Genomic DNA, 19,525 nt, shown 5'->3' with positions numbered 1-19,525 from the left:
CTCTTTCTCCAGCCCCATCAAGGCTTTTCTTTTCTCAGTGTCAACTAACAGAACAAAAATCTATTTTTATTCAGCGATTTACGTAATAGAGGAGGTCTAGAAGTACATGTGATAGCAGCCAAAAAAGAAAAGAAAAGTGGTTGAGGGATGGGAGCAACAGCAGAGCAGAGAGGGCTCTTGCCTCAGTGCAGGTGGAGAAGCTGAATCCCCAGAAGCACCCCCAGGAAGGATCCCAAACTAAACAAACAGAGGTCAAACTGCTCGGGAGGACGAGGAAATCCTAATAAAGTGGTGTTAGGAATTAGCTCTGTCTATAATATTTCAATTGTCATTTCGAAGGAAACTTTTATGCCTGATTTGTGAATTTTTGCAGGCAAACAACACTTAGTGGCCCTCCGTGACTACCTTCAGTGATGGTACCAAGTGCCAGGGACTGAACTGAGCTCCACAGGAAAGTCTTCGAAGCCATCCTCCAGGGTTCTCGTGCATTTTTTAAAAGGCAGAGTCTACTATCCAGTGCCTTTTACATTAGATTTTTTTGTTTTGTTTTGTTTTTTGGGTCACACCCAGCGATGCTCAGGGGTTACTCCTGGCTTTGCACTCAGGAATTACCCCTGGCAGTGCTTGGGGGACCATATGGGATGCCGGGGATCGAACCTGGGTTGGCTGCATGCAAGGCAAACACCCTCCCCGCTGTGCTACCGCTCCGGCCCCCTACATTAGATTTTTAATGCCTATTTTCACACTGCCTATTTTTAATTATTTCATTTACAGACATGCACCAAGTTTGGCAGGATTGGAAACAGCTGATAAGTAACTATAAGCAAAAATTAAAAGACATGCTTTATAAGGACTTTTGAAAATTTATGTTTTTAGTATGTTAACTACTCTTGGAAAACTGTGATAACATGTACTTACTTTTGTGAAATTCTCGTCATCAGTATCTTCATCCAGACAGACCAAATCACCCTCCACTACTCTTGACCCATATGTGGCAAGTCGATAAGATACAGCCTCATTCCAAATTTTGCTGCTGTAAGCATGGATGTAGAATATGCGCATACAATGAGGAAAAGAGAACCAGGCTTGGACACAACCTTCGTGGGTCAGGCCAAAGCGATGCAGTGACTCCAGCAATGCTCTCTCTCGAACTTTGAATTCAGGCATCAGTGAAAGCGTGCCTTTAGCATCCTCTGAAACGAAGAAAAAGTCAGTTAAACATCCACTTTCATTCAAAGGCCAGCTATAAAGATCTTCATTATGTTTTTCAGTGAGAGATAGTGAATTATCTTTTCTCATAACCTAAATATAAAGATGATGCCGATATCTAGCTATAACTGAAGAGGTAATCTGTTTCTTTAATAAGGATCATTAATCATATGGTTCATTCACTTTCCTTGCTGAAAAAAAAAAGCAAAAACCACAATATTAGTATGGTATACTTGTATCACCTGTCTTCCCATTGATCTTTGATTTGCTCTAGCGGGCGCCAGTAACGTCTCCGTTTGTCCCTATTGCGTGCTAGTGTAGCCCAATCTGCTTGCTCCAGGGACAGGAAGTGCCTCAAACAGTTCATTCAGGATTTTGACGAAAAAGTCTGACCATCTCGTTGGTGGGCGGCCACGCGGTGGATGTCAAGTGGAATCCAGTTGGTAACAGCTCTAGTCCAGTGGTCCTCTCTGAATCGAATTACATGTCCGGCCCATCTGATTTTTGATGTCTTGGCAAACGAGACAGCGTCCCTGATTCTTGATCATCAACAGAGGTCAGAACTCCGGATTTCTTCTCTCACTTGAGTGAGACGTGATACTCCTAGCATAGCTCTTTCGATTCCCCTTTGGGATACCCGAATAGTGTTCTCATCCTGTTCGAATAGGGCCCAGGTCTCTGAGGCATATGTTAGTTCAGGAAGAACAAGAAGATGTGCCCGGAGCCGGAGATCCTTTGTCCTCTTAAACACTTCTTCAACGCTCCTGAAGGTGTTCCATGCTGTCCTCTTCCTCCTACACAGTTCTGGCACCAAGTTGTTCCTCATGTTGAGTTCTCGACCCAGGTACACATAGCTGCTGCATTCAGAGATGTTCATTCCATTGAGAGCAAATGGAGCATCAGGGACTAGTTTGCTTTTCATGAGCATCATCTTGCTGAGGTTCAACTGCAGTCCGAACTTTCCACACTCACGGTATACTTCAGAATGGAGTGAAAATTATCTTCATTCCTCTGAGTGATAATACACAGAGGTTCTTTGGGGAAAAAAAGATTAAATTAAAATTTTGCCTAGAGCGTTAAAGATATACTATAAATGATAACATAAAATTTCTTCTAATAATAAATGCTTAATTCTTTGATTATACTATTAAGCCTTTTTAATGGAATGATTTTAAAAATTAGATTAGGAGCCAGAGAGACAGTCCAGTGGGCAAAGTGGCTGCTTCGTTCCCTTCTACTCCTCTGGGCTCGATCTTGGCAGTCTGTAAGGTTATAAGAACTCATTTCTTTTAGGCGCTCACAGCTGGCGGCACAGAGTTGTTCACAAGTACCTCTTAAAATCTTTTGTATTTCTGAGATAACTTTGTTATTTCTCTTTTGTCTCTGATCTTATTTATTTTGGTTTCTCTCTTTCTTTAAGAGACTAGCTAAGGGTTTGTCAATCTTGTTTATTCTTTCATAGAACCAGTTCCTGGTCCTTTTGATCCCTTGCATTGTTCTTCACTCTCATTTTTTATTACCTCCTGCCTTATATTTACATTGCAATTAATTTGTTGTTTTTTTAAGTTTTTCAAGATTTGAGGTCAGTTGTTGATTTGAGTTTCCTCTTTTCCTGCCATGAGTCTGACTGGTTTGAACCTCCCCTTCAACACTATTTTTTTCTGCTTTCTATCAGTTCTGATAGTTTGTGGTCTTCATTCTTGTTTGTTTTGAAGAATCTTCTCACTCTTCTTTATTTTTTTATTTTTTTTGCTTTTTGGGTCACACCCAGCGATGCTCAGGGGTTATTCCTGGCTTTGCACTCAGGAATTACTCTTGGCGGTGCTTGGGGGACCATATGGGATGCCGGGGATCGAACCCGGGTCGGCCGCGTGCAAGGCAAACGCCCTACCCGCTATGCTATCGCTCTGGCCCCTCACTTCTTCTTTAATTTCCTTTTTGATCATTATTTAGCAGGTTACCCAATTCCAAATACTAGATCTTTTACAACTTTATAACTGATTTCTATCTTTTTTGTCTGAAAATATACTTGATATGATTTCTATTTTAGTGATTTTTATGGATTGTATCCCAGCAGGTTACCTATCCTGGAGACCGTTCTATTTGTACAGGAGAAGAATGGGCAGTCACTGTCTGAGGATATACCCAGTCTTATTAAACCCAGTCCTTCCAATTCCTCAGTTAGGGTTCTTCTTTCTTTTCTTCCTCTCTTTCCCTCTTTCCCTTTTTCTTTCTTTCTTTCTTTCTTTCTTTCTTTCTTTCTTTCTTTCTTTCTTTCTTTCTTTCTTTCTTTCTTTCTTTCTTTCTTTCTTCTATCTTTCTTTCTTCTTTCTTTCTTTCTCTTCCTTCCTTCCTTCCTTCCTTCCTTCCTTCCTTCCTTCCTTCCTTCCTTCCTTCCTTCCTTCCTTCCTTCCTTCCTTCCTTCCTTCCTTCCTTCCTTCCTTCCTTCCTCTCTCTCTTCCTTTGATGTAGGATGACATTACTTTGTCCTTTCCCTCCTTGCCACAAGTAGCTTGTCCCGGTTTCCCCAGAGTTTAGGCTTACCCCAGTCTCACCCATCAAGGTGTTCCTGAATCTCTCCCATCCCTTTGTTTAGCTATAATCACTTCTCTATGCTCTCTTCCCCAAAACAGTTAATCCGCGGCTTTCCCTTAATCTGACTCTGCTAATTTGCAAGGTCAGACCTTCCTAGGATACTGAATTTATATTATATAAGTTAATATTGCCTTTCTCCTCTTCTTGTGGCTTTTGAATAATTTACTTTAAAGCAATGTCCTTTTTGTATAGACACAAGAAGACAATATTATGTTTTTGTAACTTGGGAATTAATTGGCCTCGAGTATTATTCCCTCCCGGGCATCTGCTTTCTCCACTTAAGCCTCAGTTGCCCTCAGTTCCTAGCACCCCAAAAGCAGGGTCCCGACGAGGGACGGGACGGATCCAGGGCAAGCGGTGAGTTATGTGCTACCCTGGCATCGAGATGGGCCTGGCCAAAGTGCCTAATTCTTAACTATAAGTTACGAGCTTGATCATAGACAAATGCTGTCATGATCCAAAAGTAATGATGAGACTAGGACCCTGCTAGGGATAGGAAAGACTGATCTGGCCTGAGCACTGTAGTCTGAGATGGCTACTTGTGGCAAGGAGGGAAAGGACAAAGTAATGTCATCCTACACTTTCTTCTTTCTTTCTCTTGTTTATTTTGAGGCCACATCAGTGATACTCAAAGAGTATACCTGGCTCTGCACTCAATAATTACTCCTGGCAGTGCTCCAGGGACCATATGGGATTCCATGAAACAAACCCAGGTTGGCCATATTCAATGCAAGCGCCCTCCCTGTTGAACTATCTCTTCTGCCCAACGTGCTTCTTTATTATTTTGTCTGCTCTATCTATCCACTGATGCAAGTGGTCTATTAAAGTCTTCCATTACTAATGTGTTGTTATAGATGTATCTCTTCAAGGCTTGCCACAAACGTCATTTGAAGCATACCCGTTGATGTGAGTTAAGTCTCCTTGATCAATCCCTACGCTAGTATATAATGTCTCTTCCTATGTTTCATATTTTCTTTAGCTTGAATATTACCTAGTCTGAAATCAGTTTATCACCACCCCATAAGCAGGAGTTAGAACAAATGTAAGTCCTCGGTCTGGCTAAAAATGAAGTACCCACATATGTGGGATTCAAAGATACACAAACAACGTAGCAACAAAGGTCCAAGGGCAACATAACGGGAGAAGTGATGAGCCGATACACATAACTGAGTTGGGGGGAGGGCAGAATGAAAGGGAGGGGCTTTAGGTCCTGGGGGCGGGGGGACATGGGTGATGGGTGTGGTGTTGAAATAAGGTGCCAGAGAAACCTTATTAACAGTATTGTAAACCACAGAATCTCAATCAACACATTTTTAATTTGTGAAAAATAAAACTTAAGAAAGTTTTAAATAAAAAATAAATATGGGCCCAAGAGATAGTACAGTGGACAGGGCACATAACATCCAAGTTTGATCCTGGGCATCCCATGATCCCACAAGCTCTGCCAGGAGCGATTCCTGAGAGCAAATCCCAAAGTAAGCACTGCCAGCTGCACTGCCAGCTGTGGCTCCAAAACAAATAAGTAAATAAAAATGAAGTACGTAACCCGCATATTTAATATAACGATTAAATAATATATTATAATCTATTTGTTTGGGGAAGGTTAGAAGGGTGGGCTTCAAAGTGGTGTCCCACACTAGGAGATCCTAGGCTCAGAACGGCATGTGATACCAGGCCCTGTCATCCATCTCTCTTAAGTTGGAATAAATGCCCTCCTTGCTGATATAACATTTATATCATGTATCTCTATATCTCTGAATAGGATAGAGAAAATTTTACATACCAGTTTGAAGAAAATATTTCTTTGCTCTATTCACGGGATCATCCAAATCTTCTGGTGTAAGGAATAATTTTACTGCCTTCACCTTTAGAAATTAAGCAAGCACACATGTCAAATGAATATGACACATTACTCACTTTTAAATATATATACAAAATATAACAATAAAAGTAAATTAAAATTCAAATATACCCATCAGTACTGCCTTGCATGTGGCTGAACCTTATTTAGTCATCAGCATGGTGTACAGTCCCCTGAGTACCTCCAGGTATTAACTTACAAAGCTACGAAGAATCACCAAACACTGCCAAGTATGGCCCAATCATGTCTCCCAAGGAAGAAATATAATACACACACACACACACACACACACACACACACACACACACACACACACACACACAGACACACACATTTTCTGGCACTGTTTAGGCACATAGTTTAGAATAGGAACTTATTCCACTTCTTGGCATATACCCCCAAATGCAAAAAAAAATTCATTAAAAAATATGCATACACATCATATGTACACTTGCACTTAGTGTACAATAGCCAGGATATGTAAAAAACACAAATGTTCGAAAAATAAAAAAGAAGTTAAAATATATGTCTACAACAGAATACTATACAGCTCTAAAAGGTTAAAACCTTGCAACTTGGATAGAATTCAAGGATGACATGCTATGCAATGTAAGTGAGAGAAAGAAGCATAACCTCACTCACAAAGGAAAGGTATCGAACAATGACAAAACCTTGGCCATGGATTACAAAACAGATTACCAAGCAAAGGGGTGAGGAAGGTAAAGATGGGAAATGAAGAGGAGGAGGAGAAGTAATATAAGGACTTTGGTGGAGAGTCTTGGGCACTTTGGTGGTGCTGAGGGAGACAGCTTGTATCAAAACCGTAAAGTATTATAAACACGTGGCAGGAACTGTAATTTAAAAATTTAAAAACAGGATAGAATTTGATGCAATAATTTTATCCTTAAGCTTTCAAAAATTAAACAACATTTGAGTAATGTTTTGAAACTTATTAGAAATAAATATTCTAGTTAAAGTAAATTTAAGGGCTGCAAAGATAGTACAGCAGGGGAGGTGCTTGTCTTACACGTGCTTGATCTGGGTCAGTGTGGGACCCAAGCAGCGCCAGCAGTGGTCCCTGACCACAGAGCAGGAGGAAGGCCTAAGAACCACTGAGTGCAGTCCAAAAAATCAAATAAAAAAATTAAAGTAAATCAATACCTAAGTTTAAGATATTATTGACTAGAAAACTATTCTCTTCGCTTCTACAGTTCTATTCTTGTCTTTCTTTCCTCCACTGTCATCAAGCCATGAAAGCAAGTGTGATGATGATTTTTAAAAAACAAAAAAAATCAAATTTCAGGCCCAGAGAGATAGTAGAGCGGATAAAGTGCTCCCTTGCATGAAGTGCACAGTCAGGAATAAGACTGAGCACTGCTGGGTGTAACCTAAAACTCAAAATAAATAAAAAAATTTTAAGTCTAACTTAATTAACACAACCATAGTATAACTTAAACACAACCATGAGTAACTCTGTCACTGTATTTCTCAGAAATTTTCTGATTCAGAAAAAAAACACTAATAATCTAAAAAACATCCAATTGTTTTAATTAATATATGTATGTATATATATATATATATATATATATTAAGTCTTGGAGATATTTAAATTTTTAGTTGTTTTTCCATTTAAAAGTATTAAATGGAAATTGAAATTCATGTCACCTGATTATTTATTAAAGTTTTATATTAAAAATTTAAAAAATGGGCTGGAGAGATAGCACAGTGGGTAGGGCATTTGCCTTGCAAGCAGCTAACCCGGGTTCTATTCCCAGTATCCCATATGGTCCCCTGAGCAGCGCAGGGAGTAATTCCTGAGTGCATGAGCCAGGAGTAACCCCTGTGCATCGCCGGATGACCCAAAAAGAAAAATAAAATTATAAGAAAACTTAACCAACACAAATAGGTGAGAAATATACAGAAGATAATAACACGCCACTAATTTCATTCATGTTGTCAAATCTTCATAATTCCTTGTCAATGTCATCCCGTTGTTCATCCATTTGTTCGAGAGGGCACCAGTAACGTCTCTCATTGGGAGACTTATTGTTACTGTTTTTGGCATATCCAATATGCACGGGTAGCTTGCCAGGCTCTCCGAGAGGGGCGGAGGAATCGAACTCGGGTCGGCCACGTGAAAGGCAAACACCCAACCGCTGTGCTATCGCTCCAGCCCCATAATTCCTTGGTCTTGAAAAAAACTACAAAGAGTTGTTCAAAAAGTATTCAACTTTAATATTTTCTCTTAAAATAAAGTATGAGGTATTCATTTTTCAAAAAATGCTATCTACTAGTTCCCTGTATTTTATCACTATCCATAACACGGCAACTCATTTCTATATATTTCTCAGGAGCAGGGAAGGATCTTAAAGCAGGGCATTGAACATACATCTTCGCCTACACCTGCTTCACAGTATTCACTCACTCAAAAATATTAATAAGCACCTGCATGCCCTAAGCACAGCAGACAGTATAAACAGCTCTGCACAAGGGAGACATGGTAACTGTTAGTTGGAAAAGACTGAATAAGCACCACCAATAAGGTATAATAAAACCTGATGTGGAGGCCAGAGAGATAGTATGATTTCTGTCACAATATGCTGGTACCCAAACCAAGGCCTGAATTGATCCCCGAGCACAGAGCCAGGACTAAAAATTCTGAGCACCACCAGAAGATGTGGCACCAAAAGTGAAAATAAAACATGAACAAACAAACAAAAAACAACCTAATATGGGAAATACAAGAGGATACAGGGTTATCAGGGAAGAAAAATTCCGTTTTCCTTGGTGCCTGGGGTGAATGCTGAGACGTAGAGAATATAAAGGAGAGGGCTGCACCACCCAAAGAAACACAAGGCAGCTTGTAGCTGTGGACTTAAGCCTCTAAGACGTCCCACAGACGTCTGCAATCTGGCATTCGGACCTGGAGCAGTTCTCACCAATTTCAGAGGCTATCTGAGCATACGTGCCTTGTGTAGTGTGATGACAAAGGAAGGTTTTATATATCTAAAGCTCCTCATTACCATTTCACTCTTCAGCAAGGCCAATCCAATTTGGTCGGTGTGAACTCGCCTCCCCATCCCGAATCTCTGTGGTCCATAGTAATTCACAAACCCTTTAGCCTATGGAAACAATAAAATCAGTTAGTTAAAAGCAGATCATTGTGGGCGACATGCATATGTGAGACCCAAATTCATTTGCTGAAATTCCAATTTCCAGGTATTTAAAAGATGACCAGGTTATGATACCTAATCCCTATAAGCTGTCACTGTCACTATCACTGTCATCCCGTTGCTCATGGATTTGTTCAAGTGGGCACCAGTAACGTCTCTCATTGAGAGACTTATTGTTACTGTTTTTGGCATATCCAATACGCCACGGGTAGCTTGCCAGGCTCTGTGGCGTGGGCTCGATACTCTAGGTAGCTTGCCGGGCTCTCCGAGAGGGGCGGAGGAATCGAACTCGGGTCAGCCGCGTGAAAGGCGAATGCCCAACTGCTGTGCTATCCCTATAAGCACTCAGCACAATTACTGTAAGCATTATAAAATAGTCATAGTAGTAAGTCATTCTCTTTCTAACAAGTGAGAAAGGTATAAAAACACTATGCTTTCACCCTAATTTTGGATTTCCAACCTCTAGGACTATAGGAAACACAATGGTTTTGTTTAAAAGTTTGTGTTATATATGGATATTCCTTCAAAACTTAGAAATTAAGCTTCCATGTGACCCCATAATACATCTCCTGGTAATATATATTAAGGGTGCAAAAAAGCACAGTAGAAGTGACATGATCAAACACCCATGTATGTTCATTGCAGCACTGTTCACAAAGCCAGAGTCTGGAAACAACATAAGTGCCCAAGAACAGATGACTGATTAAAGAAACTTTGGTACGTCTACACAATGGAATACTATGCAGCTGTTAGGAAAGACGAAGTTATGAAATTTGCTTATAAGTGGATGGTCATGGAGAGTGTCATGCTAAGTGAAATGAGTCAGAAAGAGAGGACAGACCTAGAATGGCTGCATTCATTTGTGGAATATAAAATAACATGAGACTGACATCCAAGGACAGTAGACACAAGGGCCAGGAATATTGCCCCATAGTTGTAAGCCTGTCTCATGAGCTGGGGGAGAAGACACCTGGAATAGAGAAGGGATCACTAAGCCAATGATGGTTGGAGGAATCGTTGGGGACGGGCAATGTGTGCTGAAAGCAGATAAAGGACCAGGCGTAACAGCCTCTAAGTATCTATACTGCAAACCATAATACCAAAAAGTAGAGAAAGAGCATGGGGAAAATTGTTTGCCACAGAGCAGGGGGAGGGCTGGGAGGAGGGGGCCATACTGGGAACACTGGTGGTAGAGAATGTGCACTGGTGGAGGGACGGGTGTGCTGGCTACAGACCGACGTCTGAGAGTTCCCCAAACACAGCCTTGCAAACAGGCGGCATGAGGACCACACAGCCTTGCCGGTGGTCAGCAGGGAGGACTGCAGCTGCTTCGCTTAGACAATGACTCGCCGCTCGTGAAAGTATGAGAACATCATGGCTACACAGGAACGCAGATGACTGAATGTGTGATGTATGCCTTCGTGTATCCTATTACAATAAAAGGGGGCTGTGGAACAGTGCTGGACAGCCTGAGCGGGCTGCAGCCCTCCGTGCCTGATCATTCCGCACACCTTGTCTCTGCATCCCCAACTGATCATTCGACTGAGAACTAACATCGGTGTTTGATCATTGTATGACTGAAACTCAAACATGAAAGCTTTGTAACTGTATCTCACGGTGATTCAATTAAAAAAAAAAACCAGCTCTTTGTTACGGTCCTCAAACTAAGACAAACATAATTATAAGAAGAGGTCATTAAGTCTTTCTCTTTTATTTGTCTTAATGAAACAATTATGTACTCAGCAAGAGACTCATGAGAAGCAAAGGGTCCATGAAACACTAATCATTACAAAAACAGAGAATAAGCAACTAAAAAAAAGAAGAAAAAGATCAGTGAAAATTTCTTAAAAATATACAAACTTTTAACTCATATTACTGAAGTGAAATTCGGTGGTGGGTGTTCTACGGAATACAGGATGAATTGGTAACTATATTTAGTACTTTCTGACTGTCAGATTCTTCTGTTATCTGAAAGTACTTGGAATAAGAAACAGATTTCCTTTGAAACCAAAGCAACTTCTGGCCCCTATATATGTACCAAGTCAATTTTTAGTTGGGTCTAACCAATGACATGGTATTACTTTAGCAGCAATAAAAAATTTGTATTATAACCTTTAAAAGATAATGGTCAGTGGTTAAATATGATCACACAAATTAAACACCAAACCTGGATGGTTGCTTGAACAATAAAAAAAATCCATAATCATACAATGTGGAATATATATTTATTTTGTCAACAATTATTTTTGAGAATAAACTTTGAAAATATTCCATAAACAATGTTAAAAACATTTCTTTCGGGGCTGGAGTGATAGCACAGCGGGTAGGGCGTTTGCCTTGCACACGGCCGACCTGGGTTCGATTCCCAGCATCCTATATGGTCCCCTGAGGACCGCCAGGAGTAATTCCTGAGTGCATGAGCCAGGAGTAACCCCTGTACATCACCGGGTGTGACTCAAAAAGCAAAAAACAACCAAAACCAAAACCAAATAAACAAAATAACGTTTCTTTCTGGGGACCAGAAAGATAGTTCAGGAAGTAGGGTGTTTGCCTTGGAAGAGGCCAATCCGTGTTCAATTCCCAGCACCCCATGTGGTTTCCCAGGCCTCCAGGAGTGACCGAGTACAGATCCAGGACTAAGCCCCATGCACCACCGGGTATGGCCCCCAAACAAGTCCCCCCCTTTAGCAAAAAAAAAAGATGCTGAAAGTTTTGTGCATCGGATGTTACAAAATGCTCTGATTCCACAGGGGGTCCAAGAGGTAGGATGCAGGCCTTGCATGTCACTAACCCCAGTTTGCTCCCGATACTACAAATGGTTGGTTCCCTGAGCATCACCAGGAGTCACTCCTAAACAGAGAACAAAGAATATCACCAGAGTCCTAGAAGGTGTGCCCCCTGTCCCTGAAAAGGAGGATGACACCCAGACCTTGTCTCATCCACAAAAGCCAACTGTAGAAGAATAAATACTACCTGTACTTTAATCTCAGTCAAGCATTTTTCATAATTTTAAATTTGAAAAAACAGCACTGTAGGTTTTTTTTTTACACTTAACTGCCCAGTTTTCCCAGCACTACTTGTTGAAGAGGCTTTGCTTACTCCACGTCATATTACTTGCTCCTTTATTAAAGATTATATGATCGTATATTTGAGCATCTCTGTCACCGTCACTGTCACTAGCGTCCTGTTGTTCATCGATTTGCTCGAGCGGGGACCAGTAATGTCTCCATTGTGAGACTTGTTACTTTTTTGGCATATCAAATACAACATGGGTAGCTTGCCAGGCTCTGCCATGCGGGTGGGATACTCTCAGTAGCTTGCCGGGCTCTCCGAGAGGGATGGAGGAATCGAACCTGGGTTGGCTGCGTGCAAGACAAACGCCTTACCTGCTGTGCTATCTGTGCTATCGCTCCAGTCCATGAAAAAATAATACCCTAGAATAACTAAAAGAATTTTAAGTATACTTGAAAACTATTTAGGAGTGAAAATTAAAGTTGTATAGAGCCATGGCTATAACTCTAAACCAGAACTCTAAAGACTTTTTTTTTCTTTTTCTTTGTTTTCAAAACTTCTCAAATTCTTTTCCATATTATTGGAACTAAAGTCAGCTAAAGCTCAGATTATTCATAATGGGGATTTTAAAATGGACAACTGAACTTATCTGTAAACACGAAATTAAAGTTAGGCAATAAATGCAATAAAAAGCAATAAAAAGTTCAGAGAAGCCCCTAACCTTATTTTAAGGGATAGTATAATTTTAGTAACAGTTTTCAGAGAAAAAAAAATAAAACTTTAGCCAGGTAAACTGATTACAACTCTTTTCTGTTCACTTTTCTGCTGGGGAGGCAAAGAATTGTGAGGAAATATTTTATTGATAAGAAATTTAGATCAGTATTTCTCAATATTAGTTGTAATTTAAAATCACTATGGGAGATTTTTTTTTAAGTACTGATGTCTGAATTTTATACCCACTCTTCTTATTTAATAGGCTTGGGAATGAAGATAGACCTCTGAGATTTAGATCAGGAGTTGGCAAACTACAAATAGCCTACAGTTAAATTTGGACCAATGCTTGTTTTTGTAATTAGTTTATCAAGATATGGCCATGCGCGTGTGTTTATATATCACTAATGACTACTGCCACACATGGCAATACAGTGGCAGAAACAGACTCTAAGCCAAAAATATTTATTATCTATCTTGTAGAAAAACGTTCACTGATCTATTTTCTAGAATGATGAGAATAAACACTATGATTGTATGTAATATTCAGAAGACTGACAAATGTCATTTAAAAACATACTGAATAATATTATACAAAAATATATTATCATATGCATACATTGAAAAGGACTGGAGTGATAGCACAGTGGGTAGGGTGTTTGCCTTGCACGCAGCTGACCCAGGTTTGATTCCTCCATCCCTCTTGGAGAGCCTGACAAGCTATCGAAAGTATCCTGACCACACGGCAGAGCCTGGCAAGCTACCCATGGTGTATTCAACATGCCAAAAACAGTAACAAGTCTCACAATGGAGACATTACTGGTGCCTGCTCGAGCAAATCGATGAGCAACAGATGACATACTACAGTGCCACATTGAAAAATTCAAAACTAGATTAAAAAAATATTGTATATTATTTGGAAAAGCAATGTAATCTATTTATTAAAGATTTCCAAAAATATTACGGAACAAAAAAATTCACCTAAAAATTAACTCTTTTGCCTAAATTTCTACTATTTTATATGGCAGGTGCTAAAAAGGAAATCTTGCAATTTTTTTTCCTCACCCACCCATCTGGAGAACCCTATATATTATATTTTTTAATTATGCTATTTGTTTTTCTAATAAAAATTGTACTAAGAACATAAAATTAGGTCATTTAGTCAATGACCCTATCATCTAAATTAATTATACTGCAAATAAAAAGGGTATGAAAGAAAAAGTGTCCCTCTTCAACTTAAAGAAAGAAAACTACAAAGATTTTTCTTTAACACTCCGTATTAAATTTCATACCTTAACATTTTCTATGGCCTCCAAAATTCTCTCTCTCAAGTCTACAGGATCGCTTACTTGGCTTCTTAAATTTCGGATGACAATATCAAAGTGATTTCCTTTGAGCTGACCCAGTCTAAGAGCACCATCCACAGGCCGAATGTTAAACACGTTCATTCTTTTCTTCTCAATTTCTTTTTCGATATTCTGAAGCCTACAAGTAATACAGAGACAGAGTTCAATCTTACATTTAAAAATTAATATAAGGGTTAGTTGCCTAGTTGCTAGGCAGCCACTTAAATGAGAATAGGAAAATGTAAAAGTTTGGGGAATGTTCAAAAGAAAGTTATTACAACAACCACGTATGAATAAAACCACTATTACTATTAACAGAATTATTTTAAGAAGTGGACCATGGGGACAGCGCCACAGTACAGCAGATAAACCACTTGCCTTGCATGCAGCTAACCCAGGTTTGATCCTCGTAGAAGATATAGTTCCCAAGTCCTGCCAGGAGTGAGCCCTGAGTGCAGAGCCAAAAGCGAGGCCAAGGAGAGGAAAAGGAGAGGGCCAGGGAAGGAGGAGGAGGAGAAAGAAGTGGAGGAAGTGAAAGAGGAGGATTAGGAGGAGAAGGAGGTCAAAGAGAGAATCATATTTCTAATGTTGTTCTGTACATTCTGACTTGTTAACTCATGTGATGGAAACTTTTTACTGTTCTTTTCTTCCTGCCTTTGCTCTTTCCCTCCTACCAATAGTAAATATGAAAAGCTACTGCCAGAGGATTTTCCCAAAATTATGCACTGAACACTTTCTAACTCAAGCTTTCAGTTCTTCCCCAAAACTATCTAAAGGATAGTTTTCAATTATTTTAGTATAATTAAGGTCTTGTAAAAACTGTAAACTTTTCTTCACATTCATACTTATAGACAATCTAACATTTTGCCTCTCTCAATATATTCTAAGGTTTCTGCATCTGCTGAAATCTTACTTTTACTTAAAATGAGCTCTCTCCCAGTGACCAAAATGCAAAGAGAGCCCATTGAATGGGAAAAATTATTTACCCAATACCCATCAGAGAAGGGGTTAATATCCAGGATATTTATGACATTAGTAGAATTGTACAAGAAAAAAACCTCCAACTCCATCAAAAAATGTGGAGAAGAAATGAACAGATACTTCCTAAAAAAGAAATACAAATGGCCAAAAGGCAAATGAAAAAATGTTCTACATCCTTAATCTTCAGGGAGATGCAAATCAAAACAACAATGAGATATCATCTTACACCAGAGACTGGCACACATCAAAAAGAACAAGACCAGTGCTGGCGTGGATTTGGGAGAAAGGGACTCTCTTTCATTGTTAGTGGGAATGCTGACTGGTCCAGCCTTTTTGAAAAAAAATATTGGCATTCCTCAAAAACACTAGAAATTGAACTGACATCTGACTCCGCAATACCACTTCTGGGATTATATCCTGGGGGTGCAGAAAAGCATAGTAGAAATTACATTTGCTCCTGTACATTCATTACACCACTGTTCACAAAAGGCAGAATCTGGGAACAACCCAAGTGCCTGAGAACAGACGACTGGTTAAAGAAACTTTGGTACATCTACACAGTGGAATACTATGCAGCTCTTAGAAAAGATGAAGCCATGAAATTTGCTTACAAGTGGATAGACATGGAAAGTACCATGCTAACTGAAATGAGTCAGAGAGAGAGAGAGAGAGAGAGAGAGAGAGAGAGAGAGAGAGACAGAGTCAGAGAGAGAGACAGAGAGACAGAGAATGTCTGCACTCATTCCTGTAATATAAAATACCGTAGTCTGAAACTAACACCCAAGAACAGGAGAGACAGGGCCAGAGGGACTGCTCCACAGTTGGAAGCCTCCCTCACGAGAAGGCAGTTGGGATAGAGAAGGGACCACTAAGTCAATGATGGTTGGAGGGATCGCTCAGGATGGGAGAAGCATGCTGAAAATAGACAAAGACCCAAACACAAAGGCCTCTCACTACCTGTATTGCAAACATAATGCCCCAAAGTAGAGAGAGAGTAAGAAGGAAATTGTCTGCCATAGAGGCAGGGGGTGGTGGTGGTGGGAGGGATACTGGGGACATTGGTGGTAGAAAATGCAGTGGTGGAGGGATGGGTGTTCAACCATTTTATGACTGAAACTCAATCATAAAAGCTTTGTAACTGTCTTACAGTGATTCAATAAAATAAAATTAAAATTAAATAAAATAAAATGAGCTGTTTGCAATTTTGGCGAAGCCTGTGTTCTCCCTAGCACATCTCTCTCTTTCTCTTCCATCAGAGCTCTCCAAATTTCTTTCAATAAAACTATTTTGATTCAAAATAAATTCACTGTGTCACTGTATCACTGTCATCCCATTGTTCACCGATTTACTTGAGTGAGCACCTGTAACATCTCCATTCGTCCCAGCCCTGAGATTTTAGCAGCCTCTCCTTACTTGTCTTTCCCAACAACTGGAGGCTCTTTCAGGGTCAGGGATGACACCTGTTATTGTTACTGCATTTGGCATATCGAATACGCCACGGGGAGCTTGCCGGGTTCTTCCATCAAAATAAATTAAATGACAAAATAAAAAACAATAGCATGTCAAACCTATAAGAAAAATCAAAACATCCTCTCCCCATAGAAACAATTTTTTGTGTGCTAGTTAAAACTAATTTCTAGCTTCTTTTAATGTCTAAAATCCTTCTTTTTAAAAAAATCTTATTTTGCAGCGTAGTGATAGTATATTGGTAGGGTGCTTGCCTTGCATGTGGGAACCCAGTTTTCATCTCTGGTGCACCATACTGTTGGATATCATTGGTTTGTCCTTTCCCCCTTGCCACTAGGAGCTTAGGTTTATCAGTCACACCCATCAAAGTGCTCCCGAGTCACTCCCATTCTTTTGTTTATCTGTAACCAATTCTACCAGTTTATCTGCTCTTCCCTTAATCAAACTCTGTTAATTGGTAAGGTCAGAACTTCCTAGGACACTGAATATTATAACATTGCCTTTCTCTCCTCTTTATGCCTTTTGAATAATTTACTTTAAAGCTATGTCTTTTTTGTATAGACACAAGAAGACAATATTATGTTTTTATAACTTAAGACTTAATTGGCCTCGATATTCCTTCCTGGACATCTGCTTTCTCCACTTAAGCCTCAGTTGCCCTCAGTTCCTAGCACCTCAAAGTAGGGTCCCCGACGTGGGACGGGAAGGATCCAGGGCAAGCGGTGAGTTATGTGCTACCCTGGCATCGAGATGGGCCTGGCCAAAGTGCCTAATTCTTAACTATAAGTTAAGAGCTTGATCATAGACAAATACTGTCATGATCCAATAGTAATTATGAGACTGGGACCCTGCCAGGGCTAGGAAAGACTGATCTGGCCTGAGCACTGTAGTCTGAGATTGAGATGGCCCCAGGAGAGCAATTCTATAAGCTTTAATGCATCTCTTATTGTGTCCATACAAAATAATTAATATTATGAATTCTTATATGTTTGCTGGCTGAGGAGAAGAGAAACACATTCATGGGACTCTGCCCTTGGGTGGATCCTCCTGCTGAAAGAGAATTAAGTCCTAGGAGAAGCATCCCCTGAGGGAAAAGAACCTTACCCTATTGCTGACCACACCTATGTGTATGCCTCAACCCCCTCATGCTGTGGAGATTTAACTAGGCTGTAAGAGTGGGTTGGGGGCCAGAGCCAGATCCACGGCGCCAGATCCACCGGGGCCAGATCCATGGGAGCCAGATCCACGGGGGCCAGATCCACGGGGGCCAGATCCACAGATCGAGAGAGAGAGACCGAGAGCCGGGAGAGAGGCAGAGAGAGAGAGAATGAAGTAGGATGGGGGAGAAAGAAGCAGGAGGAGAATCAGAGGAGAATGGAGATGGACATGAAATAAACCGATCGAGCAACCAGTTTGGCCTTGTTCCTTCCTTCACCTGCCTCGCTCGCCTCCTCGCCTTTTCTTTTTATTTTTATTTTTATACAACTGGCGTCCCTGTGCGTGCACGAACCTCCAACCGGTGTGCAACTAAAGGTAAGAATAGCGTTCGGTAGAATTCCACTCTAGAAAAGTTTGGTGGGAGAACAGAATTTTGTGGTGCAGTGAATTAAAATACTAGACTTACTGCCCCAGTAAGATGGGACAAAAACAGTGCCGAGAGAAGCCTGCTCAAAATTTTTCGCGCCAAACTGAACGTGGCAAGTTTTTTATTGAATTAATTAAGCATTTTGCAAAGAGAACTGGGCATCGTGTTTCTCGGGACCAACTCCGGTCCTGCTTAAAAATTGTCTATAAGTTTCATCCCTGGTTTTCAGATAAGGGTACTTTGGAGCCTAAGGTTTGGGAAAAAATTAAGGATAATGTCTTTAAGGAATTTAAAGGAGGGGCTAAAATCCCCAAACAATTCTGGGTAACTTGGGAAATCATTAATTCCATTCTCAAAGCTTTGGAAGATACCCCCGAGGAGGAGGAAATTAGACATGCTATGGGAGGCTTTCCTCAGGAGTTAAACAGAGAGGATTTTAAATTTGAGGATGAAGTAAAGAAAGTTTCTACTACGGAGAGAGCCCTACCCTCAGCTCCTCCCATACCCAAGCCTAGAAAGAAGCCTGCTGCTCAATGCGTGGCTGCTCCCGTACCCAAACCCCGAAAGCATCTCAAGGCGTTTCCAGTGCAGACACGTTCTCAGAGCAAAAATCACTCTGCCACTGATGAATTAACGTTCTCTACTGACGTTAGACCAGAGAGACCACCACCTCCCTTGTATGACTCCACTTCTAGTGAATCAGAGGAAAGTGATGGGTATGATGAGCCAGCTACCACTTCCTCAGATTCTGAGTCTGAGAGCGGCATGGTAGAGGAGGCTTCTCACAGGAGCCGCCGCCCTTCAACCACGCGGCCTCCAGGTCGCTCGGGACATGCTCCCGACAGAAGCTTACAGCTGAGACCTCTCGACCGTAAATGGTCAATTCCACCCAGACCCCATGAGCTCCGTCTCTTTTTTCCCATCCAGCTAGAGGAAAATCAGTCTCCATCTTATGAAGGGTTAGGAATGGACTCACTCAGTAATTTTAAAAAGGCCTGTGCCTTGTACGGACCTACATCTCCGTACTGTAAGGAGTATCTTACAGGCTGGAGCAAAAAGGCTCATTGGGTACCTCAAGATTTTCACGTGGTTGCTAAGACGTGCTTAAGCCCTTCTCAGTATATGCAGTGGAGGATGTGGTTCAGTGATGAGGCCAAGGCAAAACTACAGAGCCTAGGCCACGCTGGACGAAAATTTTCAGGGATTAAATTGACTTATGAGATGTTAATAGGTGAAGGGAAATGGCACGACCCTAAAAAGCAAGTCACCTTGCCTTGTGCTGTGTTTGCTCATGTCCGCGACGCCGCTTTGTGGGCCTGGGAGAGGATTGATGCAGACGCTGAATTCAAGGGAAGCTACACAAAGATTATTCAGGGAGTCTCAGAACCTTATGCAGACTTCATAGGGAGACTGATGGAAGCCATAGAAAAGCAGGTGAAGGGTAAGGAAACTCAGGAGCTTTTGTCCAAACAATTGGCCTTTGAAAATGCTAATGAGTATTGCCAGGCCATTTTGCTCCCCATTAAGGAGAAGGAGGATATTATGGGGTACTTGAAGGCATGTAGGAATGTTGGTTCTATCAAAC

General features: G+C 40.8%; 1 protein-coding gene across 4 annotated transcripts in view; it reads right to left on the bottom strand.

Moving 5' to 3' along the window:
- PUS7L (pseudouridine synthase 7 like) overlaps positions 1–19,525 on the bottom strand; it is a 52,937-nt gene that overhangs the window by 11,527 nt on the left and 21,885 nt on the right. For all 4 annotated transcript variants that reach the window (XM_004617065.2, XM_055141603.1, XM_055141602.1 and 1 more), the window contains 4 exons: positions 13,854–14,046; positions 8,689–8,787; positions 5,588–5,669; positions 919–1,193 (listed from right to left, as the gene is read on the bottom strand). In XM_004617065.2, coding sequence (XP_004617122.2) covers positions 919–1,193; positions 5,588–5,669; positions 8,689–8,787; positions 13,854–14,046 — 649 coding nt within the window. The remainder of the gene's footprint in view (positions 1–918; positions 1,194–5,587; positions 5,670–8,688; positions 8,788–13,853; positions 14,047–19,525) is intronic.

Source organism: Sorex araneus, chromosome 6 (assembly GCF_027595985.1).
Source record: "Sorex araneus isolate mSorAra2 chromosome 6, mSorAra2.pri, whole genome shotgun sequence".
NCBI lineage: Eukaryota > Metazoa > Chordata > Mammalia > Eulipotyphla > Soricidae > Sorex > Sorex araneus.
This window is presented reverse-complemented; position numbering and strand designations above follow the sequence as displayed.